Source organism: Eubalaena glacialis, chromosome 7, assembly GCF_028564815.1.
Source record: "Eubalaena glacialis isolate mEubGla1 chromosome 7, mEubGla1.1.hap2.+ XY, whole genome shotgun sequence".
NCBI lineage: Eukaryota > Metazoa > Chordata > Mammalia > Artiodactyla > Balaenidae > Eubalaena > Eubalaena glacialis.
In genome coordinates, this window is record NC_083722.1 from 56161081 (window position 1) to 56188232 (window position 27152).

Here is a 27152-nt window from a genome sequence, read left to right on the forward strand (position 1 = left end):
GGCCTCAGGGATCCGGAACTCGTGGGCGCCCAGAGGGCCGCGAGGGTGCCCGGGGAGCCCATGTGGGTCCGGGGATGGGAGACCCCAAGGAGGTCTAGGAGAGGCCCGGACGCCAAGGGCTGGGGGTGGAGGTTTCCTAGGCTCATATCAAGCCTGCTGTGGGCAATCTTGCATCTCGGCGGCAACCCTCCTCCCCCTCCCCAGCTCCAATCCCCATTGTCCAGACTTCCCAGTGCGGTGAGGAAATAACCCCATTCATCTTCAAGGAAAAAAGATAAACAAGAGCATCCCCACCCCCTCAACGAAGACACTGTCCACTTAGAGATTCTAGAGGCTTACTTGGGGTGGGGGAGTGGGTTGGTGGGACAGGGTTCCCGCTGGAGGAGGGTGGAGGAGGAAGCAAACTAAGATTTTTGAAACAAAGATGAAAACCCATAGTACAGAAGACAGGGCTATGCCTGTTCCCTTAATGAACCACATTTATTAAAAATGACTACGACTGTACATAAAAATCCAAGGTCTCTAGAAAGCCTATAGGAGCTGGGGCGTCAGGTTTCTGTTTCCTCACGTTACCAAGTTGGGAAGTGGGGGTGGCGGAGGAAGAGGATGACATGGGGGTTTTCCTTAGCACGTTTCAAGTTAGTACAGTAGCTGAATACATTCTTAACTAAGAAGTAAACAGAATATTCCCATATGTTGTGGGGATGACGGAACTTCCCCTGCTCCTGCAGCTGTGGTCCGGTGAATTGCAAATTCTTTACAAAGCCAAAGCACCAATTTTACATAATCTCATATACCTACGTAGACTATTTGTACAATATTTTCCACATTATTCTACAGTGTATCTAAGCACACAACTGTACACTTTAAAATTCTCCATTTTTGTTTGTTTGTTTTCTGGTGCCCCCCTCCCTTGCTGTCTCCTAAGTCCTACAAGCCACCCAGGCACACAGCAGAGGCCTAGTACATGAGGCGATCCTGGACTAGGGCAAACATGGCTTGTTTCAAAAGCCTGGGAAGAATCAAAGTCAGGTCAAACCAGCACCTTCACAAAGTTCTTGCCTCCCAGGCCTAACATCTTTTGTCCCTAGCAGAAAGTTAACAGCAAAAGTCCCTTGTTGAAGGTTAAGGCTCACCCTTCTATTCCAGAAGCAAAACATCTTACCACTCTGGGCTTCTATTTGCTTACAGATTTACAAATAAAAATGAGAACCAAAGCTTTCAACACCTTTGATGGCGCTAGGCACTCAATCTTCACAGCCCAGTTCTCTGAATGTCTAGTGTCTCCAATAAATAAATCCATAACTTTGAATCACCTTCAAATTTAAAAACACTTGAAAGTCCTCCATTAATTTTATTAAAAAAGAAAAAAATGCTAGGCTTGTTTCAGTTACCTGAAGCAATCAAAAAGCTTTGGCACCTTCTTTTAGAGAATTGCACAAAACGGGATGCATCAGGGTGGAAGGCAAACGTCTTTTTGGCAACCTAGACAAAGAAGACAACAAAAAACACCACCAAGTCCATCGGCAAAAAGTTAGCTCATTTTGACGAGGTTAAAATAACTCTTTAGGGAGTCGTGTAAAAAGCATAATACCCCCCCATGCCTTTTGAGGTGTCTTTACTGTACTCTTCAGCATTGATGTCCTCGCACTTTATGGAGGGAGAATTTTCATTGCTAGAGGAGCTAGGAGACAGCCGCCTTCGCTTACAAGCACTGGTGTACACCCCTGAATCATTGGAGTCAAGAGACTTGATGGATGGGGGTGTCTCTATCCAAGAAGAGCTAATTTCTTCTTTGACTTTCTCCTTGGAGAGCTGATCTTCAGAGAACACAGGGGGACTTGTTCTGGAGGTCCATGGGAGTCCAGCTGCCATCTTCCTTTGATAAGAACCTCTACCTCCCCACCCTGCCATTGCAGGGAAGGTGGGGTCGGGGTAATACCCCAGGGCATGGGATGTCTGGAGGGGCAAGGATTTAATACCATATGGGAGCAAGGTGCTGGAAGTATATTCAGACTCATAGGAACCGATGTCTAGTTTGTTGGTCCCAGGTTGCTGGACGGGTGTGACAAGCCATCGCTGGGGAGGGTTGGCCACCTCTTCGCTCTGTTGGGGTGAAAGGAGGCCGTTGGTCTGTGGCACGGTTCTCTCGCCATTATAATATCGGGCTTGAGGTAAAGTGTTGACAAAGGGCTCCGGGAAGAAGGACTGAATGCCGTACCGACCTCCGGGGACAATCTGATGGGATCTAGGAGAATCCGTGGGAGATGGAGTTAACCTGTCATTTTCGGAAGCGGTGTACATGCTACAATATAAAGAGAAACACTTAAAAAAAACCCCTAATGTTGTCCCCAAACAATCTACCTCCCAGAAATGAAGAAGGCTCTAGAGCAGGAGTGCTGGTGTGTCGAGTGGAGGGGTGGAGGTAGTAGGGATGCACTGGCCCATTTTAGCTGGACTTGGCTCATTGCGGCCAAATTTCCCACCACGAAAGAAAAAGCTTCCTCCCAGGCATTAAGTATTTAAACTGTAGAAAATCCATCTTTGCAAGTCCTAGAACTTGGAAGAACTTGGAGCAACTCTCCCTTCAGTGGTAGGGAAGGAATGCTGGCCATGGTGGGTAGAAATCCCAGATTTAAAAGGCATTTGTGGGGCCTTGCTGTTTGATGTTGTGAAAATGACATCCTCTTAGTGTCAGGTTTTTCTTATGTAAAAAAATGAGAGGGAATAATAATCCCTGCTCCTGAGAGAATAAAAAAACTGGGATCAAATGGAAAGGAAGGCATATAAATGCAGATTATGAAAATTTCAAATCTCCACTCAAATGTTAAAAAAAAAAACTCCTCATTTTTAAGCCCTTAACATTTCTTTAGAAATGAACAAAACCCTTCTGTGAAAATTCTAAAGCAAGATTAGTCAAGGCCAAAAATATGCAAAAATAAAAATAGGCAAAAATCCCAACCGTGAAAGCTCTTCCTAGAATATGGTCTCAAGAAAGTGTCTGATTCGATATGTCTTGTTCAAAGATGACCAGGCAAGGAAAAATAAAGGTGCACTTACGAGTCATAGTTGTCCCTGAAGCCTTTTGCAAAGGGGTTGTGATCAATCTTTAGTTGAGTTATCTAGACAAGGGAGAAAAAACAGTCATTGAGTGTTTTCTCTCTCACGCTGGACTGAGCTTCAGGGATTCTTGGGGACCATGGGGCACTCACATCGGTGTTTTGGTAGGCAGTCACTGCAATGAACTGCGTTTCTGAGAAGATGAAGGTCTGAGTCTTGGAGGGCTCGTTCAAGTCCTCCACACCATCCTCTGTGACTTCAACGATGTGCAGTCGTGGTTGGTACTTGTGTAAAGACTGTAAGACTATCATCTGCAAGTGGTACAGAGAAAAGAGCTGCCAAATCGAAAAAGTAAAGTCGATTTTGACAAATTCTGTATTTTGGAATGCGACTCCTGCTTGCTCCCCAGCAACAGCTAACTTTTCTATTGCCATTTTTGAAACTTAAAACATAGCTGGGTGTGTGTGTTTAAATAAACACTCTTGCCTCTTGGTTTCCTAAGTCGCCAAAAGATTTCAGTATTTCTGCTCCTAACAGTTAACTCACTGTTATTGAAATCTAGTAGGAAAAAAAATAAATAAATAAAAATGAGAAAGGTCAAAAGAAAAAAAAAAAAGACTAGAAAGAGGCAAGCAACAGGTACCTGCAAATATTACAAATACAATGAAGAGTATGGAAACTCATTAGAAAAGAGATTCACAGCCAGAAGACACCACCTCTTCTGTCAATCCTACCTGGGTGTTGTTGTTATTTGCGCCTTTGTTATTGGTGAGTTTTAATTTCCCAAAGGAAATCTCCTGTCTCATCCAGTGGGAACCAGTATTAGGAGACTCTGGGTGAACATACATTTTGTTGCCTAAGAGAAAATGAAACAAAACACAAAACCCAAGCATAAAGGGCTGTTTGCAAATGGAGGTAGGGGAGGGGTATTTACTACCTACGGGCAAGATTTAAGAGCTAGACTTAGAACACGTCTCCCATCATTAGCAGTTTAAGAAGGCCAGTGGAGACCAACTAGACTCTACTGATTCCCCTCCCAGGGCCCCTGTGCTTCCAGCCTTCCTTGGACAAGGCAAAAATGGAGCCAGTAGGCAATGCCTCTTGAAGGTTAACTTGGGGGCTTCTGAAGCTAGACAGGCAAGATCTGATGGAAGGTGGTTGGATTTTTATGGTGAACTCAACCTTGGGGAGGCCTTTTCTCAAGTGAAGATTAGAATGCCAGGAGCCCTTGCCACCTGGAGAGTTTACAGCAATTCCTTTCTCAAAGGTAGGGATGTGGAGGGAAGGGCTAGAGTAGGGTCATGGTTAAAATTCTATATACTAGTAGGCAAGAAGTCTGACTTAGCAATTCTCTCCCTTAATCAAACAATCAACACAAAGAAACTCCTAACACTTCCAGGCCCCGGATGTGGAGGGAGGGATGTGAGATTTAAATGTGCCTTGAGTCTTGAGTGTCTTGAGTCGGGGGCTCCCGCCGATCCACCCTGCCCAGGCCCTTTCTCTCCTCACCCTGCATGTTATTGTCGGCTTTTCCGCAGGTCACCCATTTGCCCCCCTGGAAGCGCCAGTGGTTGGGGTCCGCCAGCACCACTTCTACGAACACGTTGTAGTGGGCGGTGGGATTGAGTCCATTTATGTTGAAACTCAAGAAAGGAAACATGCGTCTGTGCAAGGGAATAGAACCAGGAGATTTAAATCGGAACGCCCGGGCACAGGCCCACGCTCAAGGACGACATTTAGAAGTCTACAGACGAACAGAATACTGGTAGATAAAGTGGCCCTCACTACGTAAAATATTCTTGAGTTGGCAACTCTCGGAACATCTCTTTTCTGAAATAATTTGCCCCAATCCCCGCCCTTCTGCACCACTCACTCAAGTTCTTGACCCTTTCAGATGCTCATTTATTTTCTTCCAGGATGTTTAAAAATCATTATTTTCTGTATGTACAAGTGCCAGAGAACATTAAGTTGTTCTCGTAAAAAAAAAAAATTTTGTTCTACTGGTAAGGCTAAAAGTCCCCTTTGGACGTCCCTCTCCCAGCACCCACCCCTCACTTTCCCCAGAAGTAACCACTGCCCGCAGTGGGATGTGTATCCGAACTTTCTCAGGCCTGGGACCCCAGCCCCGTCTGACTCCAGATCCGGCCTAACCCACTACCCGGACCAGCCCTCGTTGCCGGCGCTCTGGTCTTCGCGCTTGTCGCCCGGATGCGCCCCGCGGAGACCCTGGCGCCTAAAACTGCGGGAGCCCATGCCCTATGCTCAGAGAGGGTAGCCACCGCTGGAGCCTTCCCGCATCCGCGGCTCCTCGCCCGCCTTCAGGGACCGGCGTACCGCCGGCCGGGCGTACCTAGGAAATCCAGCTTTGTGGACAAGCCCCAGTTTCCATTTCCGCCTCCTCCTCGTCAGTCCAGGTGAGGGTGACGAGAGGGAAGGGGGGAAGCAGCCGTAGCCTTAGCGCCCTGCACAAACCGCCGGTGCGCGGACGGGAGGGACATCGGACTGGAGATGCGGCGTCTCCACTGGCTGCGCACGGAAACTCACTCTCCCAGCCAAGAGCGGAGCGGGCGGGCGGCGGTCCCCCATTCCCGGCCACCCTCAGGACCACACAGGTCCTCTCTGCCCCCGCGCTTCGGGGCCCCTCCGCGCTGCGCTCACCTGCCCTGTTTCGTAATGATCATCTCGGTTTGGTGGCGGTGGAATTTGAGCCACAGAGGCCGGTTGCACAGGTAGACGTGGGCGCGGAAGCCGGAGCCGGGAACCCCCAGGCTCCCCAGTCCTCCGCAGGAACCCGCGGCTGCTGCCCCGGAGTACGGCCCGTAGAGCGGAGCCCCCTGGCCGTACTGATAGGCGCCCGGGGCGCCTCCCCCGCCGCTGCCGCCCGCGCCGCCGCTCGCGCCTGCTCCCGGGCCGAACTGCGCCCTGCCAGGTGGGCACACGGCCGCGGGGAAGCCGCCGGGGGGCAGCATGGAGCCGTAGGGGTAGCGCGCCCCGTTGGGAGCCGGGTACACAGATCCGTGGGGCGCCCCGGCCGCCGCCTGGTACGGGAACAGCGAGCAGGGCGCGGCCAGCTCGGAGCCCTGAGGCCCAGGGGACTGGAGGTAGTAGCGCTCCGAGCTCAGGCTGTCCATGGAGTAGCGCGCGCTGGCGGCGGCGGCAGCGGCGGCGGCGGCGGCGGCGGCGGGGGGCAGCTCCTCCTCCCCGCAGGGGGAGCCCTTGCGGCCGTCCGGGGGCCCCGGCTTGGCCACGGCCGCGGTGCCGGCAAAGGCGTCCCCGGCGTCGGCGTCACTGAGCATGGCCGCGGGGGCCCCCGCACCGGCGGCTGCGGGCTCCCCGCTCCCTGCCTCGCACGAGAGGCTGCCCGAGAACTTCTTGGGCGCTTTGTCTAAGTCCAGCCTCTGAGGCGAGGGGGCCGCTCCCGGGAGGTGGCCGGCGCTCCCGCCGCCACCGCCTCGCGCCCCCTCCAGCGGGTAGAAGTGCGCGCCGGGCAGGTTCACCGAGCTCACCAAGAGCTGCTCCCCTAACTGCATGCTTTGCAGAGCGCAGACGGCAGCTGGCTGCTTCCTCTCCGGCCGCGGCCTGATTATAAAGGCAGGATGAGGGAGCCAGCGCCCTCTTCCGAGGGGAAGGTAACTTCCCCTTCCTCCTGTGCCGGGTTACCCACCTGGCGACACGCGGACCGCTAAGGCGCGCACTCGCGCGTCCCGACCCCAGCGCCCTTTCCACAAGGAAAGGGCACTGAATTTGAAGGCAGGAGGCGAAAACTGACCGAGAAGCCCTCTCCTTTTCCTTCCGCGTCCCTTTTGCCTCTCTGGACCTCCACCTTCCTCCCCCGCACACACGGGAAGAAGAGGTCTTAGATCTCTCTCCCCATCCACCCACCAGCGCTAGCCTTTCTGCCTTTCTCGACTGAAAAACTATCGGTCGAGTTGACCACTTGGAAACTTGCAGGCTGTCATTGGCTGCTTTATATATGTGAGGCCGGGGAGGGGCTTCGCGGCCCCACAGCCTCGGGAACCTCCTATTGGCTGGTGGAGGTGACACTAATTCAATTAGGCATTTACTAATTGGATCAAGTAGCCTGCGACTTTCTTTTCCTTTAGCTTGATTTTATTTCTTTTTCTTTTTCTTTTCTTTCTTTCTTTCTTTTTTTTTTTTTTTTGAGACTCAGTCCTGCTGTGAGAATCAATCCTGGTGTCTGTATTTCGCTGGAATTTAGTGGAACAGGGTTTGAGGTCTCCGTAGCAGGGTCCACTCTTGACACAGAAGTCGTCACAGCGCTCTGAGCCGGGGGATGCGGGGACGGGAGCAGGTTCTAGAGGCCGGAGGTAGAAATGTTCTGCAAGCTAATGGCTTGCAGGGAGGCACCGGTCTCTGAGGGTGGGGATCTGGGACGAGCTGGAGAGAGGCCCAAGGAAGTCTCTTCCCTGGTCGGGGGCTGTAACTTCAGGCACACTTTCTTCCCGATTGGAGAGGACTCTCTGGCCTTCAACAAGCAGGAACCACTTTTTGTTCGGCCCCACCCTTTTACTCAGTGGGAAGTGTTTGTGGAGAGGAACCCGCCGTTGGGCTTTTGGGATTCCAGGGGCGGCGAGAGCACACTGCAGTCCTTGAGGACAGAAGCCGTCAGCTTATGAATCAAAAGCCCCGGTGGGGTGGGATACTGGGAAGACCCTCATCCCCACGCCATCACGCCTGCTTTCAGGAGGCAATCACTTTTACTCCCCACAATTTAAAATCCACTCTCAGTTTCCCTGAATCTCGGATCCCACCCCCTCCCATCTTCAGTTGGGCCTGACACCGAGAAACAAAGCAGCCTCCCGGTTAAGATTCCCTGCGCCTCTCCTCTGCAGCGCAACACAGAAGGTGGAATAATTAGTGAAATAATCAGTTTGATATGGAATTAAGCCCTTTTGCCCCAGCTGCCTGTTTCTCCACTGCGTTTTTGCAGACAGCAGAGCAAGATGATGCCGTCCTATTGTATTGTTTATTAATACCCGCACGTTTCGTTGCGGGTAAGGAGAAGCCTGAATATTTGCTGTTAATAAGCAATTACAGACGCGGCTTGTAATCGCTCCGGGAGCGCGTTTTCCGGCTGAGAGGTCGGGACTCTGCTTCCCCAACCGAGCGCGATCACACGGGAAACTCTTCACCCGCAACACGAGGCGGTCGCGGGATTCGTTGAGCGCGCACACGCCGGTGCAGAACGGCTCGAAGCTTTCCAACCTAGGTTCAAACCACAGCAGCATCGATACTGGCACGTCTGAGTTAGAGAGTGAGGCGGCTCTTAATGCACTCGGACGCGGTTACCAGGTCTTCGCGGTAGTGGAAACAGGGAGCGCGAGAAGGTTTTCAGGGTCAAGGCCCAGCCAGGGCGGGGGAGAGAGCAAGTTAGGCGAGTGGCCCGGGTGGGGGCCTCGCAGGTCCGGGCACAGCAGCCCAGGAGCAGATTCCTGGAACGCTGGCCCGGAGCGCGCTCAGCCCAGCACTTCTCCCGTGTCGTCCCACCAGTTTAGTTCGGGTTCGGCTTGGCTCTCTGCTCTGATCACCCCACCGTCCACTCCCACCTCGTCGGCTTTAGTTTTCTTTTGACTCAGGGAAGTCTTGGAGAATTGCATTTTTCAAGTACTTTGTGCTTTTCGAGACTTCAAGATATTCAACGTGGAGGTTCTGTGAGCGGGACTCACGAGATCAAGAGCAAGGAAAGAAAGGGCAGCTTGGCGGGGGAGCCCGGGCTAGGGGATCTTGTTACCACTCAAGGCTCTTCCACATTAGCCTTGACCTGAGCTGCAGGATGTTTGAGGAAAAAGTAGGGAGGAGATCAGATCTCACGTTTTTGGAGACAGAGTGGCTGGGGTTAGATCGCAGTTCTGCGCCTGATCTCAGTGAGACAGCGGGCCTCGGTGTCCCGAATTGCTTTCGAGGAGGCCAGGGAAGCTCTGCGCGTGGCAAAGCGCCACTGCAGGCAACAGGCATCGCTCCGACCCACTCTGGCGCAAATAACGCGAGCCAGCTGTCCCCCGTGCCACATCAGAAAGGCTTGATTTTATTCCAGCCACAGAGCAGGCTCTTGAAAGCGCGTGGGTTCATTTGAGTGCTACCTAATTATGAAATATATACACGGTATGTGTAATTAGGATTAGTGTTGATTCTTGAGGCAGGAAATTGCACTTTATATCTCCCCACCTCCCCAGTATAGCTATCCTTTTGCCCAAACTTGAACACATTTTACAGGCGGAGAAACAAAGAGAAGTTCAAAGAGAATAAAAATTCGGGCTCTACAAAACCGCTCTGGGGCCCGGATTTTTGGAACATGGAAAATATACCCATAATTTATATTACATTTATAGATATATATTACAAATTCCTTTTGAACATAATGAAAAGCACTGTTTCAACTAAAGATGATTTTTTTTCTGACTGCATAGAGATAAAGAAATCTCCTTTAACGGTTCTTTTGTATTAATTACATTATTATTATTACATATGGAATATATTAGTCTAAATGCCTGGAGAGTTATAGATGAGCAAATCTGTGACTGATTTCCTACTTGAAATGGGCTTTCCTTTTGCTGGCTCAGTTTTACTGATAACCAGGGAAAGAGGCATAAAAATTATTTTCACACGTCCTAGTCGCACTTTAAAATGTAATCACTCTTTTCCAGAAACAGGAACAGAAAAGAAAGCTGAAGCAGTGGCTTCAGTGAACAAGTCAGGCAGCACCCTCCTTCGATTGGGTGGGCAAATAGCACAGCCTTGCAGCCTGTTTGCTGTTTGATTTCAATTACACCCCAAGCTTCATGAAATCCAAATGAGACATTTATTGAAAGGTGCCTGGTTTTATGTGGCTCAACTGACAGTGTACGGGAATACATTGAACAAAAACATCAACACTAGGGAGGAAACGTGGAGAACCCTTGGAACCCCAGACCCAAGTGCTGGCTGGATTAACTCAAATCTTGCACCTTTCAGCCTGAGACTGGAGGGAGCAGGACCCTTTGAAAGCTACAAGGAAGCCAAGGTTATGCCTGTGTGTGAGCCTATTAAAGGTCTTATGCTGTATTGTCTTGAGCAATAATGCCAGATTCATGCTACTGTCTTAAACTGATAACACAAAGTTATTGCCAACCTGGCCAGGGCACCTCTTCACCCCTTTCTCCCCCTTAAAGGTAACCAATATCAGTGCATTCAGCTTTTAAAGGCAAAACTGAGAAGCATTTGGCTGTAAGACGGTATTACATAACAGATACATACAAACGTATGAATAAATTACAGGGGTGAGTTATAAATGAGTGCAGTGAGAAATGGTTTACCTCCCCTCCCTGCCACAACCAAGGGGGCCCATATAAATGTCCCAATAAATTCTATTATTTTCACCCCTACTAAAAATGTGTTATCAAAACACTGTCCGTGTTATTCAAACACTTTGTAAATTCTGAGCAGACTTGCTGCCGGTTCTCCTTTCAACCCTAGGAAAACATTCCAACATTAACCGGTCACCAGCGCTTCGCCTGGACTCTGGGCAAACGTCAATGGGTTTTTTGTGGTGAGTTGGTCCTTTTACTATTTATCTATGGCCTTTTCTTTGTTGATGTTACATTTTATTTCGCCATCGCGGGTTCACTCTTTGGCCCTTTGTTCTCTGATGGCCAGATTCCCACCTCCACTAGGCTTTCTGAAGGGGGAGGGGGCTTCCATCACGGTAAGGTTGTTCATGTTTAGATTTTTTTTAAAGAAAATGTCCCGTAAGATAACATTTTTTAAGAAAATGTCCATTGGCAAGGACAAGTAGTGTTGATTTTGCTGAGAACAGCAAGATAGTCCCATCAACAGTTTCACTTTTTATAAGAATTTGAATTCACCATGACCCTGAAATAGACTGATCACTTGCTTTAAAAGAAATCCACAAATGTGTCCACAAATGAGTGAGGCAAAGGGTTATATTAAACCCACTGTATTTTTCAAACAAAACGACCAATTTAAACTATTATCTTCAGCTATCAATCTATGTATTTTGATTGCCAAGTGCAGGTGTAGTTCACTGTTAAAATATGAGGAGGTGGGGATTGGGGAATGAAAGTTAATAAACATACCAAAAGTTGCTTATTACAAAAAATAAGTGATCTTAAACATTGGATCAAGAATCTTCCTTATGAAAGTATTTTTTAAACTGCAAATGAATTCCTGGATTTAACTGCTGTTCTATCATCATCATCATCAACATCATATTTATGGAAGTTACAGATCCACATAAATAACAAGAAAGGCTACATGAGGCAAAATAAAGTGAAATACTCTCAAAAATAAAGTAGGGGAATGTTTGGCTAATCATTGCTACATTAAAATATGAGTTATATAGGGCTCTCCCTGTCTTGCTTACTTTCGTACCTCAAAAGGCCTGACTCTTAGTAGGTGCTCATCTCTTAACTGAAAGAAAGAGGTTACTAAATCTGCAGACTAGAACAGACAAAATAGCCCAAGGACAGTGTCAGGGCTCAGGCTTTATAACCATAGAGATGAAAGTGAAAGGTTTTTTTTTTTCTAAAAGAAAAAGAAAACACAGATCTTCCTAAACTAATGGACCCGGCATTTTCACCTTTTTTAGATTCTTAAAAGATGTTTTAAATCTTTTTCTTTAGACCTTTCTTAATCCAGAGCTCTTACATTATTGCAAGGCTTTCTGTATGCATGTTAATGTGGACATTCTTCCACAGGAAAACAGAAAAGTGAATGCCAGAATTGCAGGACAGCTGTTGATGGGAACAACCACCATGTAGCCACTGAGAAATATTATCCTGAAATCACTTGCACATCACTAACAGGATCAGCAGAATCAATGGAAATTAATGTTTCAACAGAAGGCACCTCTATGATGCAGGTGTGGCAGGATGTCTACACAACAGGTGGGCAGAATCAAATCCTGTTGACCAGAGCTTCAGGTGACATGGGCAGCTGGAATCTCCCATCCAGGCCCGAGGTGAGAAAGGGGGAGAGGGGAAGTCTGGGTTGGGGAGTTCTCAGAAGAACGTGTTAAGCCCTTAAGATAACCAAGGAAGGAGAGTGAGAGGGACGGAGGAGGGAAGGAAGGTCGACAGGAAACAGAAACCAAAGAGATCATTCCTTAAACCTGTCTTTTCAGATCCCTAAGAGAAAAGCCGAAAGTTGTATGCGGAATCGTCTGGGTTTGTGGCTGCACCTTTCACTAGCTTGGTGGGTCTCAGCAAGTTCCTTAACATGTCTGTCCCCAATTTCCACGTGTCGTGACCACATACAGAATGGAAAGCAGTTAGCACAGCACCCAGCACACAGGAAAGTCTGCAGTCTTTCCTATCACTCCAATCACACTTACGCTGAGCTCACTTTTTTGCCCTGGACACTGGGCTAAATGAGGGCTCAGGAACCTTAGTCTTTCTCCTCCAGAAATTCCCATTCTGATGGGGGAGCAGGCCAGGAGCAAACTGGTCAAGGGCAAAGTGGACCAGAGGTAGAAAGCGGGAGTGACTCAGTCAGAACCTGAGAGGAGAGTCCCCACTCGTTCCAGCAGCTCCTCTCAGTTTCCCCAGAAGCGGGGGAAGCCCAGCGAGGCCCGGGAGCGCGGCCGGGGAGGTGCACTTCAAAAGGAGGCGGCGGGCGCCCGACCCCGGTGCGTCTTCCGCCCGCCCCGGGCCCCCATTAGCATCTGTTTTTCCCAGGCTTCCCGCCCGCCCGCCCCCCGCCGGGATTTTGCCGTTCCTGCCGATTACTAGCCGGAGAAAGAAAATAGGGTATTTAGCTCAGGTTTTGTTCTCCACCTACTTGGTTAAACGCCCGAGGAGGAAGGAGTTAAGTTAATAGTCGGAAGCCTCCCGCGGGGCACCCCGAACTGGGAGTCCCCGAAAAGGACGCCGTCTGCGGCCTCAAGTTGAGAGGACAGGGCTGGGCAAGATCAACCGAGGGGGGCGGCATGGAGGAGGCTCCCAAGCCCAGGTCGACCTGGGAGGCTTAACCGCTCGGCAGGTCCGGGGGGCCCGTGGAAGCGCCTTTTCCTACAGATTCTGAGGGTTCACAGGAAAGGAGTCTCTAGGGGGAGCAGAGAGCAGCTGGGATCATTTCTCCACCCAGTTGGGGCTGACTTTTCAAGCATAGAGTTGATCCTCGAATCTACAGCCAAAGGAGGAAAACAATGAAAGAAGCAGCGGCTGACTATAGGCCAGACTCTCTGCTTTACCCGTACGACCTTTTAAACTTAGCACCCTAGAATGTTATCATCCCATTTTACAGGAGACTAAAGTGATGCTTGGAGAGGTGAAGGCCCTTGTCTAAAGGCACACAGCTAAAAATGGTAGCCCAGGAATTTGAATCCAGGAGGTCTGAGCTGCGGGGCTCCCAGTGGAGGGGTTAAGTACGTGTGAATGGGGCGGAGTGCGGGGTTTCTTTGAGGGGGAAGGCTCCGAGGTGGATGTTAGAATGGAGACCCCGCGTGGCTTCGGAGGAAGCGAGTGGACGGCGTTCGGTGCCCATCTGTGGCCGCTGGACCTTAAGAATGAATCTCTTTGGAGGAAGCTGGGCCCCATAGCTCCAGCCTAAATCCCAGTCCTGGGTTCGAGTCGGTCCTTCTTGCTTGGGGTAACCATAGCAGGGGTGCACCGCTCTCTGCAAGCTAGGGCTGGGTCAAGCCCTGGGCACACAATAATACCCCATGTAAACCCCCACTACCACCTCACAGACGTAGGTACTTCTATCATCCCCATTTTACAGATAAGAAAACCGAGGCTGGGAGAGGCAAAGTAAACTTGCCTGAGGGTGTGCAACTTGTGAACAGCAGGTCCGGGCGGACCGGGAAGCTGGGGAGATCGCTCTCTTTCCCTGGAACTCTGAAAACTTGAATAGAAAACTGGGGTCTCCCGGCCTCGAGCTTTTATCGAGGGCCAGTGGGCTGAAGGGGCGGCGCGGAAGCAACGGACAGTTCTCGACCCCCTGCCCGCCTATTTCCTCTTCTCTTCGCATACCCAGCTGCGCGGGCCGCTGGTCCCACCTGGGCCCGGGCTGGGATTTGGGGGACGTCGGGGCCCTTCTCGTCTCCCCGGCAGACGCTCGAAGCCTCTGAATCGCGCCCGGGTCGGGAAGAGAGACTGCCCGGTGGGTCAGGCTCTCCGCTGCGAGCGGGGCTTCTGCGGCCGCCCGAACCCCGCGACGCGCAGCTCGGGGACGCGCGGCGCCCGCGGAGCAGCCAACTCCGCCTCCAGGGAGTCTCCAAGGGCTCCGCGCTCCCGGCGAAAGCCAGCATCACCGTGCACCGTCGCTCCCACCACGGCCCGGCAGGCGTCCTGAGCAAAAAATGCCGATTCCAGGCAGGGGTTGGAACCCAGACGTCTGCTCCCGGGACAGGAGGGGCCTCCCCGAGCGTGGGTTCCCGGTTTTTGCCCCGCGGCCGGCTTCGAACTCCAAAGGCACTCCGGGTTGCCCTCGGGCAGTGGAGCGCCTCAGTTCCCCTTGGTCCCTTTGTCTGGAATAAAAAGATATTGGGGGTGGGTCCCACATAATTCCCCCGTCCTCGCTCTTTGCCTTTTCACGCCACGAACCTTTCCCCCTGTGTGTTAGGTCAGCCTCGAAGGCAGAGGCTAACTAAGTTGGACTTCTTTGACTCCACCAACCAGAGATAAATGTGTATGTGTATCATATAATGTATTGTAGTGTGTTACATATAATAAAATATAATATCTTTGACAATAGAATATGTTATGTACAACACCCTACAGTATATAATATATAAAATCAATGTATATTTTAAAACAGATCTGCAGAAGGCTTAAAAAAACTCGAAAAGCCGCCAGGTTGCAACGTCTGGCGCTTCGGCCTGTTGGCAACCACGGTTAATTTCTTGTGTGTACTTCCGGGGCTTATTATGTGTTTGCACCAGCCAATAGATATGTACCTGAATTTCCCCTTGTCTGTCCCCCACCCATCCGCACTCTTTTATATACACTATTAAACACTTTGATTTTTTTCACTTAAAATACATCTTTAACTTAGTTCCTGGAGAAGTCGGGGTTTTGCTAGCTCAGCACAACCAGGGGGCACAATTGGCGGGAAACGCTTAGCTAAATGCCGCGGGCGCTGCGTGGGGGTAGGGGCCTCTCCTGGCAGTCGCGGTCCCCTGGGAGGCCGCCCGCGGGTCTGCGCTCCCGGAAGCGCGCGGCGAAAGAGGAGGTTTGCGCCGCGGGAGGCGCAGAACCCCCTCGATCCACGTGCGCGGAACCCCGCCCCGGCCTCGCTGTGGGAGTTTTTCTTTCTTTGAGACACAACCATTATTTGTCACCTGAGACCCCAGAAGCGAGTAAACAAGCTCCCGGACCCTGTGCCCGGACCCGGTGCTCCGGGGGTTCCTGTGCGGGAGAGCGATCTGTTAGACGGCGCCGTTGCTGATCAAAGCGGAGGACCTGGAGGGGACAGTCAGCCCCAATAACATCCCGCTTGGCTTGGCTGCCGGGGGCGGATGAAGTTGGGCAGATGCGGTCCAGAAATGCGTGTTGCCAAAGACCCAAGGAGTGACGCGATCTGAATTACTTCGTAAATACCCTTTAGACTCAATGGCGACCCTTGAGGAGGCCGAAGCTCCCTGCGCTTCTCCTTCGAGGTCTCTTATGAGGCTCAGCTTAAAGCAGGGGCGGGACGCTGGGTGAGGGGCTGAACGAGGTTGACAAGAAAAAGCTTCCATGTCCCAGGGAGCTGGTGGAAGATACAAACAGCACCAAGTCAGTAGTTAAGAGATTATCAGAGAATATGGTCCCCAATCTTGGCAGAATCACCTGGGGAGTTCTTAAAAATCCCCGTGCCCAGGTGGCATCACGGAACAATTAAATCAATTTCTGAGAGTGAGACCCAGGTATCAGTATCACTGAAAGATCTCCGGATGATTCCAATATGAGCAAAGTTAGAGAACTACTGGGCTTATGGGTTTGGGGGTTGGTGGCAGTCTTTTGGAAGAATTGGCGTTTGGGCCCAGAAGTGAACGGGAACACCCTGCGCCGGGTCCCGTGCTTGTTGGTGCTCTGGGTTTGGCTGTGGAGAAAGGAGAAACGGCGTTTTAAGAGCCAAGGAAGCAAGTGATGGCTGAGCATCTGGTCACAGTGCTCTGCCCACTATCCCCCCGTCCCGTCCCGCCCCTCCCGGACGGTCTTTCAATTTCCCAACACCTAGGGAAGCTTTAAAGATTACTGGAAAATATCTAGTTTAAAATGATTGCGTTTTCAACATAATTTAAAAGTCTAATAATGCATGGAAATAATTTGAAAATAGAATAATGCTGGAAAGCTTTGACAGCAACTTCTTGAAGTACCTCATGTGGACATGTCATCAAATCTAAGATGCTATCCATTAACACCCACCGCTATTTTGTTTGCCACTAAGAAAAAAAAATGGCTGATCCTCAAATTTTTATTTTGTGCTTATCGAAAGAATGGCTTACTTTGACAGTGTTATTTCCATATTTCACTCATACACACAATTAAAGCTGTAAGAACAGGCAGTAACAGCTATGCCACAACAGTCACCTGACAACAGTGATTGTAAAGCCCCATTGATTGTTGCATCTGGATTTTGAGAAATTAAAAGGTGTGTCATAGAATTGATGCAAGCCAGGGCTAACCAACCAGCTTACCTTTTAGCTCACTTAACCCTCACAACAACCATATGAGGCAGGGACTATTATTTATTAGTAACATTTTACAGATGAGAAAACTGAGGCACCTTAAGGTAAGCTACTTTAAGTCAGACTATTACCAAGTTGCAGAGGTTGGATATAAACCCACTTTGTGCTCAATCACCACATAAAGCTGAGAAAATGTCCAGTTAAGTCAACTCTCAGAAAGGTTAAAATGAAGGGCCTGAGGTGAGAGAGGAGAGGAAGGATTGGAGAGCTCAACTAAGTGGTAGGCTGAGATCTCCATTTCAGTTGGACCTCAGTTTTGTAACTGTTTGGGGGGTAAAAAAAAATCACGTGATAAATCAGTATTATATGGCTGAGAGCATTCATATCATCTATTAAAAGAACCTATAAAGAAATGATATCTGCTTTTTTCAGGCTCAGTTAGTTTTTCCAAAGTGAACATACTTGTATAACTAGCATCCATGCTAAGAAATCCAGTGTTGCTTGAACTCCAGAAGCCTCCCAAGCCCAAGAGTTGACCACTATTTTGACTTCTATCACCATCGATTAGCCTTCTTGAGTTTTGAGTTTTATGTAAATGGAATCTTACAGTGTGGTCTTTGCGTCTGGTTTCTTTCATTCAACTTGCTCGGGATATTCGCTCATCTTGATACGTGTAATTGCATTTGTGTATTCTCCTAGCAGTGTAATATTCCAATGTGTGAATATATAATTTCTTCATTCTACTGCTGGAGACATTTGGGTTGTTTCCACTGTTTGGGGTTATTATGGATATTGCTGGTATGAACGTTGTTGAACAATTCATAGAGATCAGACTATATATTTTTAAACAAAGCTAGTAACATTTTAAAATCTTGGGCTATTTAATCACGCAATTTATACTCTTAGGACTTACTTGTGTCAATGGTTAGGAGCATTAAGGGAAGGGTATCAGGTTAAAGAAGGGAGGCAAGATGAAAAGGAGACAAAGAGATTGTTCTGTATTCTAGTATTTAAGCATTGAATGTTTATGAATGCTTACATTTCCTCTGCGAATTGTTGAACACCCATAGGTCAGAGGATTGGCGAAGCAGACAGGCATTGGGGCCAGAAGGCCAGAAGGAACCCCTTGCTTACGTTTCACCTTATATATTTATGATATTCTAGCAATTGCCTAGGTTGAAATTTTCTAGCTGATACCAGTAAATTCTCAAGTCTAGATTTTCCACTGATATATATATATATAAATTTTCCATATATATATATATATATATATATATATATATATATATGGAAAACCTTTTCCCCCTTGATATGATTTTTTAAGTTGAAGTATAGTTACTTTACAATATTGTGTTAGTTTCAGTTGCACGGCCTAGTGATTTAGTTTTTTTGCCGATTATACTCCAGTATAGGTTATTGCAAGATACTGGGTATAATTCCCTGTGCTATGCAGTATATCCTTGTTGCTTATCTATTTTATATATGGTAGTTTGTATCTATTAATTTCATACCCCTGATTTGTCCCTCCCCCTTTCTCTCTCCCATTTGGTAACCACAAGTTTGTTTTCTATGTCTGTGAGTCTGTTTCTGTTTTGCATATACATTCAATTGTATTATTTTTTTAGATTCCACATATAAGTGATACTATACAGTATTTGTCTTTGTCTGATTTATTTCACTGAGCATAATATTTTCTAGGTCTATCCATGTTGCAGCAAATGGCAGTATTTCATTCTTTTTTATGGCTGAGTAATATTCCATTATATATAATGGAATATTATATAGAGATTATATTATATATATATTATATATATTATACATATAGATTATATATTAGAATATTATATATATAGATTAGATGTATCACATCTTCTTAATCTATTTGTCTGTTGATGGGCACTTGGGTTGCTTTCGTATCTTGGCTATTGTAAATAACACTGCTATGAACATTGGGGTGCATGTATCTTTTCAAATTAGTTTTTTTTTTTTTTTCTGGGTATATGCCCAGGAGTGGAATTGCTGCATCATATGGTAGCTCTATTTATAGTTTTTTGAGGAACTTCCATAGTGATTTCCACAGTGACTGCTTCAATTTACATTCCCACAAACAGTGTACAAGGGCTCCCTTTTCTCCACATCCTCACCAACATTTGTTATTTGTAGACTTTTTCATGATAGTCATTCTGTCAGGTGTGAGGTGATATCTCATTTTGGTTTTTAGTTGCATTCTCTCATAATTAGCGATGTTGAGCATCTTTTCACGTGCCTGTTAGCCATCGGTATGTCTTCTTTGGAGAAATATCTAGTCAAATCTTCTGTGCATTTTTAATCAGGTGGTGTGTTTTTTTGATACTGAGTTGTATGAGTTTTTTGTATATTTGGGGTATTATCCCCTTATTGGTTGCATTATTTGCAATATTTTCTCCCATTCTGTAGGCTGTCTTTTCATTCTAGCTGTGCAAAAGCTCTTAAGTTTAATTAGGTCTCATTTGTTTATTTTTGCTTTTTTTCTTTTGCCTTAGGAGACCAATCCAAGAAGGTAGTGCTACAATTTATGTCAAAGAATGTTTTGCCTATGTTCTCTTCTAGGATTTTTATGATTTCCACTTTTCTTTTAAAGCAATTTCTTGACTATTCTCTTATTTTATTCTTCTAGATGAAATTGAGAACTGGGGTTTTGATCAGAATTGTACTGAATTTAGACTTTTAAAGAAAAAAGTGATATATTTACAACATAAACTTTCTTTCTAAAATTAATATATGGGTCTCTAACATTACTCAACACTTCTCTCAGTATAGCTGTGTGTTTCGTAGGCCTATATCCTTCTTGATAAATTTATCATTATGTATTTATATTGTTATTCCTGTTGTAAAGGGAATCTTTTGTCACATTTTCTAACTGGATCTTATTTGTTATAGTAAAGCTATTGATTTTTTTTATAAATCATGTTATTAACTACTTTCTGAATTCCTTTGAGTAGCTTTGTATTTATTTGATTATCTTTTGTTTTTCTGCATTGTTCCCTTGGACATGATTATTTTCCTCCTCTTTTCCAATAGTTTAACTCTTGGCTATTGAGCTGTCACTCAGAACAAATGTTAAATAATAGTTAAAATAGCTAAATCATAGTTAAATAATAAATAAATGGTTAAATAATAAATAAATAGTTAAAAAATAGTTGAATAATCGTGTGTTATACCTGACTTTAGCGGGAATCCTTCTTATGCTAAATCATCCAGCCTGATGCTAAATTTTGAATAGATATAACAAATATAGGAATTTAGGATACATTTGAATATGTTTTTATAAGTACATATTTGTGCATGTATTTTGCGGCTATATACAAATTAAGAAATTTGCCATTGATTCTTATTTTATCTGAGATAATGTCCCATTTTTTTTTCAAATCTGAAATATGTTGATTCAAAAGAATTATTTTGAAAGTCAAGCTTGTTAAGGTTTACTTTACATACAGTAAAAATTCACCCATTTTAGCAGTATGCAGCTGATAAGTTATAACAAATGTATGTGCTTGTGTAACTAATACCACAATCGGATGTATTAGAACATTTTCACCACCCAAAGTTCCCAAGTGTTCCTCTGTAGTCAGTTTTCTTTCCCAACCCTCGGTCCCTGGCAACCCTGGTTTCTATGGTGATTAGTATATTTTCCTCCATGTAATCCATCATTATGGTGAATTTTACTAAAAGATTTTCCAATAGCCAACACACTTGCATTCCTGGAGTAAACTGGCTGTGGTCATATTTTATACCCACAGTGCATTGCTAGGCTCTTCATGCTAATCTGTTATCTGAAAGTTTTGCATCAGTACTTAAAAGGGAATTTGGTCTGTGTTGTCTGTGTTAGGTTTTGATTGCAATGATATGCTAACTTTGTAAAAATAATTTGGGGACTTGGTTTTATTCTCTATGAAACAACTTAACTACAAGTGTCAGTTTAATAAGAATTTATCCCTGAAATGAATAGGACTTCAGAAATACTCTTTTCAAGCTTTTTCATTTTTTTCTCCTATTTTTATAGGTCTATTTAATTCTTAAAATTTCAAATGTTTTAGCAGAGAGTTACACCAAATAGTATAATTATATAATATAGCAATCTATTTTACATAGTAATATAGTCATGTTTTATGTTTGGCCTTGATTCTGCCATCTTAGTTTATGATTTTACTTCTTCCTTGATTCCCTTTTCATTTTCTTCTTTTGCTGTGTGTGATATATATTATATATATTTTTTGTCTTCCTTTCTCCTTCCCCATATTTTATTAGTAGTTCAGAAAATGCCTGTCCTTAATGATTATTTTTATGGCTTTAGATAATATACCTATGCTTTTCTCCTCCCAGCCTAAGAAATAAAACAACATCCATAAACTATTGTGAAACAGAACTAGCTAAAATGGAAGTATCAGGACACAGTGGGTACTTGGCCGTTTAATCACTGCTTTATCCGCAGTTTCTAGCACGTGGTCTCTGACATAGCAGATGGGTGATACATAGAGCGTGATTGGGTGAATGAATTAGAGCAGTCATTGGCTCCCACCTTTGAAGTTTTGACAGCAGGCTTTGAGGTTTAGGGACCACTTCATTATATCTATATTATACCTATTCTATATTTTTGTAAGTTTGACATTATGTTGTTTTCTCTTAAAAAATGAACACTTAAATTTGTTTTATAATTGCAATTGCTGTAATGATTTGCCATTATTTATAATTAAATGGATCTTGAGCTTCCTACCAGTCCTTTGTGCACCGCCCTCTACATATCTAATCTCTTTTGCATGACTGGATTCTGTTATTACACAGATTTTTTTTTCAGGAAAACTTTGCAGGTGCTATTTTCCTATAACCTGATCTTCTTTCCTCTTTCCCTCCCTCCTTCCCTCTCTCCTTCCTTCTGTCCTTCTTTCCTCTTTCTTTTTTATTTTTCTAAGACATTTATTTATTTTTAGAATAAGTAATACCTTCACGTGGTTTAAAATTGAAGAAAAAAAATCATCTGTCAATGGACACTTAGGTTGCTTCCATGTCCTGGCTATTGTAAATAGAGCTGCAATATGCTAACGCATATATATGGAATCTAAAAAAAAAAAAAAAAATGCTTCTGAAGAACCTGGGGGCAGGACAGGATTAAAGACGCAGACATAGAGAATGGACTTGAGGACACGGGGAGGGAGAAGGGTAAGCTGGGACAAAGTGAGAGAGTGGCATGGACATATACACACTACCAAATGTAAAATAGATAGCTAGTGGGACGCAGCCACATAGCACAGGGAGATCAGCTTGGTGCTTTGTGACCACCTAGAGGGGTGGAATAGGGAGGGTGGGAGGGAGGGAGATGCAGGGAGGAGATATGAGGATATATGTATATGTATAGCTGATTCACTTTGTTATAAAGCAGAAACTAACACACCATTGTAAAGCAATTATACTCCAATAAAGATGTTAAAAACAAAAACAAAAACAAAAACAAAAAAAAGAGAAATCTTCTTTCCTCTTTTTTTCCCAGCCATTCAGTCCCTCTTCCCAGATACAACCAATAATATCAGTTTCTTTATGAATGCTTCTAGAGATATTTTATTCAAATTGAGGCATATTTATAATTTAATTTTTTCCAGTGGTAGCATATTACAGCGCTCTTCTACATTATGCTTTTCTTTTTCTCTTAACAATGTATGTTGGAAATTATTTCATAGCAGTACATAAAGAGCTTCCTCATTTTTTTGGTCAGTTGCAAGAGTATTACACAAGTGCACCATGTTTATTTATCCGTTTCCCCACTGATGATCATTTAGGCTGTTTCCAGACATTTGCTGTTATAGTTAGTGCTGTAATAGATAACGTTTGGCATTGCTGCGTCCTTTCCTACTCAGCACCGACTGAATCAGAATTTCTGGGGTTGTGCCTTTTTATGAAAGCCTCCTGGTTGCATGTGATGTATGGTGACCCATACCTCAGGCAGTTATTCCTTAGACCCTCTGAAGCCTTCATTTTGTACACCTTAGCTCCCTGTTACTTCCTAAGAGGGTGCCATCTGAGATGCTCTGGTCTTCCCCAGGGGCCAGCTGTGGTCTCGGGACTGGAGAGAGTTTCCAGATGTGTAACCAACATCTTCAGTTGGACTTACTGCTCTTGTTTTATAACAACCCAGTATTGATTCTCAGAGTCTTCTTTCAGCATGTTGCAGATTTTTCTGTCTCTGGATGGTTCTTACCATAGTTGATAATATTGGGTTATTTTCCCTTTTGTTTTGGCATGGCTGGCTTATTCTTTGAGTTTATGTCTTTTGTTCATTTTGTTCCATTTTGTACAAGGGGGTGTTCTATAAGCCCAGGCCACCTTCTGCAGAAGTCTATCTTACATTTACTATATTATTAAATTGTTTAGAAATGTGATTATTCATTTCACAGTTTTTAAAATAATTTGCTATTATGATAATGTAAAATTTTTTTATTTTCATTTTTTATTTTTACTTTTTAAAATTTTATTGGATTATAGTTGATTTACAATGTTGTGTTAGTTTTGGGTGTACAGCAAAGTAATTCAGTTATACACATACATATATTCATTCTTTTTCAGATTCTTTTCTCATATAGTTTATCACAGAATATTGAGTAGAGTTCCCTGTGCTATATGGTAGGTCCTTGTTGGTTATTATAATAATGTAAAAACTAAATAGGTCTATGCTTGAATTTTCTAATGTCTGGGGTTTTAAGTTCAGTTTGCCTCACAACTGTCTTCTTTTGGTGGGGGGATAGTTCTTAGACTTGTTTTGAAATTAAAGCCTAAATTCAGGGTGACCAAATTGAATGGTTCTAAGGGCCAGGCAGATAAAGTAAATGAGAGAAGCAGGGTTAATGCCATTTTCTTGTCTTTTAATACATTACTGTGTTTTACATCAAGACATCAAGACATCAACATTGCTTAAATTAAAAGAAAAAAAAAACTTTTGTAACCCCCAATCCTTTCTTTAGATAATCCTTTCCACCATTATCTTGAATTTCTGCTTGAAGCTCTTGTTATGAGTAGTTTCATAGTGGCATCATCCTTTTCCCTGACACAGACATAGCCCACATGCAGGAAGAGTCTTTATTTTCTGAGTCCATTGTATATTTCCCACTTTTGATTGAGACAGAAGGGTAGGTGCTATTTCACTTTTTTTTAACCTCACCATAAGAAAACACAGCTCAGGCAAGGTGATGGTAATAATTGATGTTTACTGGCTACCTGTGATGTGTAAGGAATTGTTCTGTGTTCTTTCACGTATAGAATCATTTAATCCTTATCATAAGGTGGGTATCAATTATTATCCCACTTTACACATCAGGAATTGAAGTACGGAACAATTAAGTAACTTCCCCAAGGTGAGCAGTGGTCATACATTATGGGATCTGGATTCAAACCCAGGTGGTTGGGTCCAGAGCCCATGCCCCCAGCCACCGCACTTGCTGCCTGTCTGCAATCCATCCATCACAAACACCACTGACGTTGGAAACTGCCGACAGAATTGGAGGTGGGGTATCTGGCACAGAGGAGAACATGCCCTCCTCTAAAGGGGAAATCCCTAGTCAGTCCCAGCCCACCATCACTGGTGAGTATCTGGACACTAGCTTTGTTAATTCTGCTGATTTTTCAAGGAAGGCAGAATTTAGATATTTATGCAAAATTTCTGGATTTAAAAATATTGGAAATGATCCAAATATCTTTTTTTTTTAAGTTTTTTTGATGTGGACCATTTTTTTTTTAATATCTTTATTGGAGTATAATTGCTTTACAATGGTGTGTTAGTTTCTGCTTTATAACAAAGTGAATCAGCTATACATATACATATATCCCCATATCTCCTCCCTCTTGCATCTCCCTCCCACCCTTCTTAACCCACCCCTAAAGCACCGAGCTGATCTCCCTGTGCTATGTGGCTGCTTCCCACTAGCTATCTATTTTACATTTGGTAGTATACATAAGTCCATGCCACTCTCTCACTTCGGATGTGGACCATTTTTAAAGTCTTTATTGAATTTGTTACAATATTGCTTCTGTCTTATGTTTTGGTTTTTTGGTGGTGAGGCATGTGGGATCTTAGCTCCCTGACCAGGGATCGAACCTGCACCCCCTGCGTTGGAAGGTGAAGTCTTTACCACTGGACCACCAGGGAAGTCCCCAAATATCTTAAAATCTGGGAAAGTTTTGCCCAAGGCCAAGAAAGCACATCTGTGGGCTGAATGTGGACAATGAGATGCCTGATTGAACACCTGTATAGACCTGTATAGACCATAACTTTCTGGACTTTGGTGGATTTTGATCCACCTCTTGGATGGCTCATTGTGAGCAAACAGCAGTAAGAGGGAGAAGGTGGAGAAGTTTCGTGATCTATATACCTTCCTTTTCTTTTCTCTTTTCTCTTTTTCTTTCCTTTTCTTTTCTTTTTTCCCCTCTCTCCCTTGTCCCTTTCCTACTCCTCCTTCTTTAGTAGATTGTAAAGAAAATGTTAGCATCAGAGAACTAGAGTTGGATTAAAAGGGCTTCCAAGAATGGAGAGAAAAGCTTTGGTAGAAGACCATATAAGCCAAGGGATCTTAACCGCGCAGCAAGTATGTGATTTGTCTTGGTCGGCGCCAGAGTGCTTTTTCTGGGATTGCATCATTTTGACAGTGCCACATATGCTCATTTAACATGAATTTGTGAAGGACTTACTAGGTGCCAGGCTCTGTGCTAGCCCTAAGGACACTGGATTCATAAGGTTAGAGTTATGTCTTTGAGGATTGTTAAATCTATTAGTCCCCTAAAATTGTTACTCTTTTTTTTTGTTGTTACTCTTATTTTGTTTAATTAAAAACATTTTTTTAGATAGACAACTTCTTATTAATTCCCTTTATATAATTTAAAAAGCAGGTTTTTAATGTAATAATTTAGCGTGGCATAAATGTTTAGAGTCATTACAGTTGGAAAATTGTTACTTTTATTTTTAAGAGAAGTTACAAAAGTTACTGGTAATCCAAAACCAACAAAACAATGTCAACAACAACAAAAAATATTTAATATCAAAGAAAAAATTCTATTTTGAAGATGTTATCTAGAAAGAGTGAATACTTTAATTAAGTGAAGGAATGATTATTTATGGATTTATGATTACTTATTGGTTTTTGTGTGCCTAGTTCTTTAAAGATCTAGCATGACCAGTGCTGAATACTTTGATTCAACTTGTGATTCCCAAGAAGAGGAATGGGTGTCACTTTCATCTCTTTCACTGAACTTGTAAATACAGGAAGTGGCACTGTTATCAGTACATTATCTTTGTCTAGGAGGACAACAGTATACTTTGAATTAACCTCCTGTGTTAGGAGTTCATAGTATACGCAGTAATACAAAATGAACTGCAGCAACTGCTTGTGGGATAAAGGATTATAAATGTCCCAGATTAATGAAAATGGTGCAATTCCCCTCAGATTTCCCCTTTCTGAACATGAGGAGAGCAGCCAATTATTTTCCTTTTGAAAATTCTCAGATGTTGCATGGCAGCACGGGGAGGGAAGCTATTTCTTCATTAAGAATAGCTATTAAACTTCTATGTCTTTTCTCTCTAAAAAAGATCTGATTGGCACAGGCGTAGAGAGAGAACTACAAACTAAATACTTGGTTTTCATTTTTAGCCTCACAATAGACAATGGACCAAATATAACAATTAGATGGTAGAAACTTAATATTAACTTTCAAAGTTATGGAGCAGGACATTTCAAGAGTTTGAAGAAATTTTATAAAAATTGTTCATAAAGAAAACCTCAAATTTCTTTTTAGCTTCCAAAATAGTTGAAATGGCAAGATCATGTTTTTTGACCATTGCAAAAAATTTTTTTAAAATCAGCAATACAAATTTGAATATTTAAAATCACTCTTTTATAACATTTACACTCCACCCAATGCATCATTAATTCTCAGTGTTGCCTAAGTCATCAATAAGGTACAAAGGTTTTCCCAAGCTGGCAGCCTTAGACCAAATACCATCAGAAACACAGAGGCTTCCTGTGGACTTAAATGTAGTTCAAGGGTTATGAAGGAGAGGAAAATCTCAATGATAGCTTTTTTTTTTTTTTTTTTCTGCGCCGCTCAGCTTCCTTGACCAGGGATCAAACCCGCACCCCCTGTAATGGAAGCCTTGCGTCCTAACCACTGCACTGCCAGGGAATACCCTCAAAGGGAGCTTTTTGAACTCAGAAGTTATATTGCAAACAGAGGTGATATTTAATGGAGTTTCAGCTCCAAGAAGAAACCCTTGAAAATACCCCCTTGTTCTGGTTACTGTCTTTTGTCTCCTTTACCTTTTCCTCCCACATTTCCTTGGTAAGGAAACCGAGCAGGACCCTGTGGGGCTCCTGGGCATGGAAGCCTTTCTGTGTCCCCCGTTGCTTGTTTGTAAGGAACAGACTCCAGCCTCCATGACCTTCCCTGA

General features: G+C 44.6%; 1 protein-coding gene across 2 annotated transcripts; it reads right to left on the reverse strand.

Annotated features, from left to right (window-relative positions):
- Positions 1-1566: 1566 nt before the first annotated feature.
- Positions 1567-6590, reverse strand: EOMES (eomesodermin). 2 transcript variants are annotated; one of them, XM_061195205.1, is made up of 6 exons: positions 5719-6590; positions 4570-4724; positions 3795-3916; positions 3213-3371; positions 3061-3122; positions 1567-2248 (listed from the first exon to the last, which is right to left on the reverse strand). In XM_061195205.1, the coding sequence occupies exons 1-6, from the start codon at positions 6588-6590 to the stop codon at positions 1567-1569; spliced, it is 2052 nt and encodes a 683-aa protein (XP_061051188.1). The 2 variants fall into 2 exon arrangements, with proteins under 2 accessions (XP_061051188.1, XP_061051186.1); XM_061195203.1 differs by having other exon boundaries at positions 1567-2305.
- Between the last annotated feature and the right edge of the window lie 20562 nt (positions 6591-27152).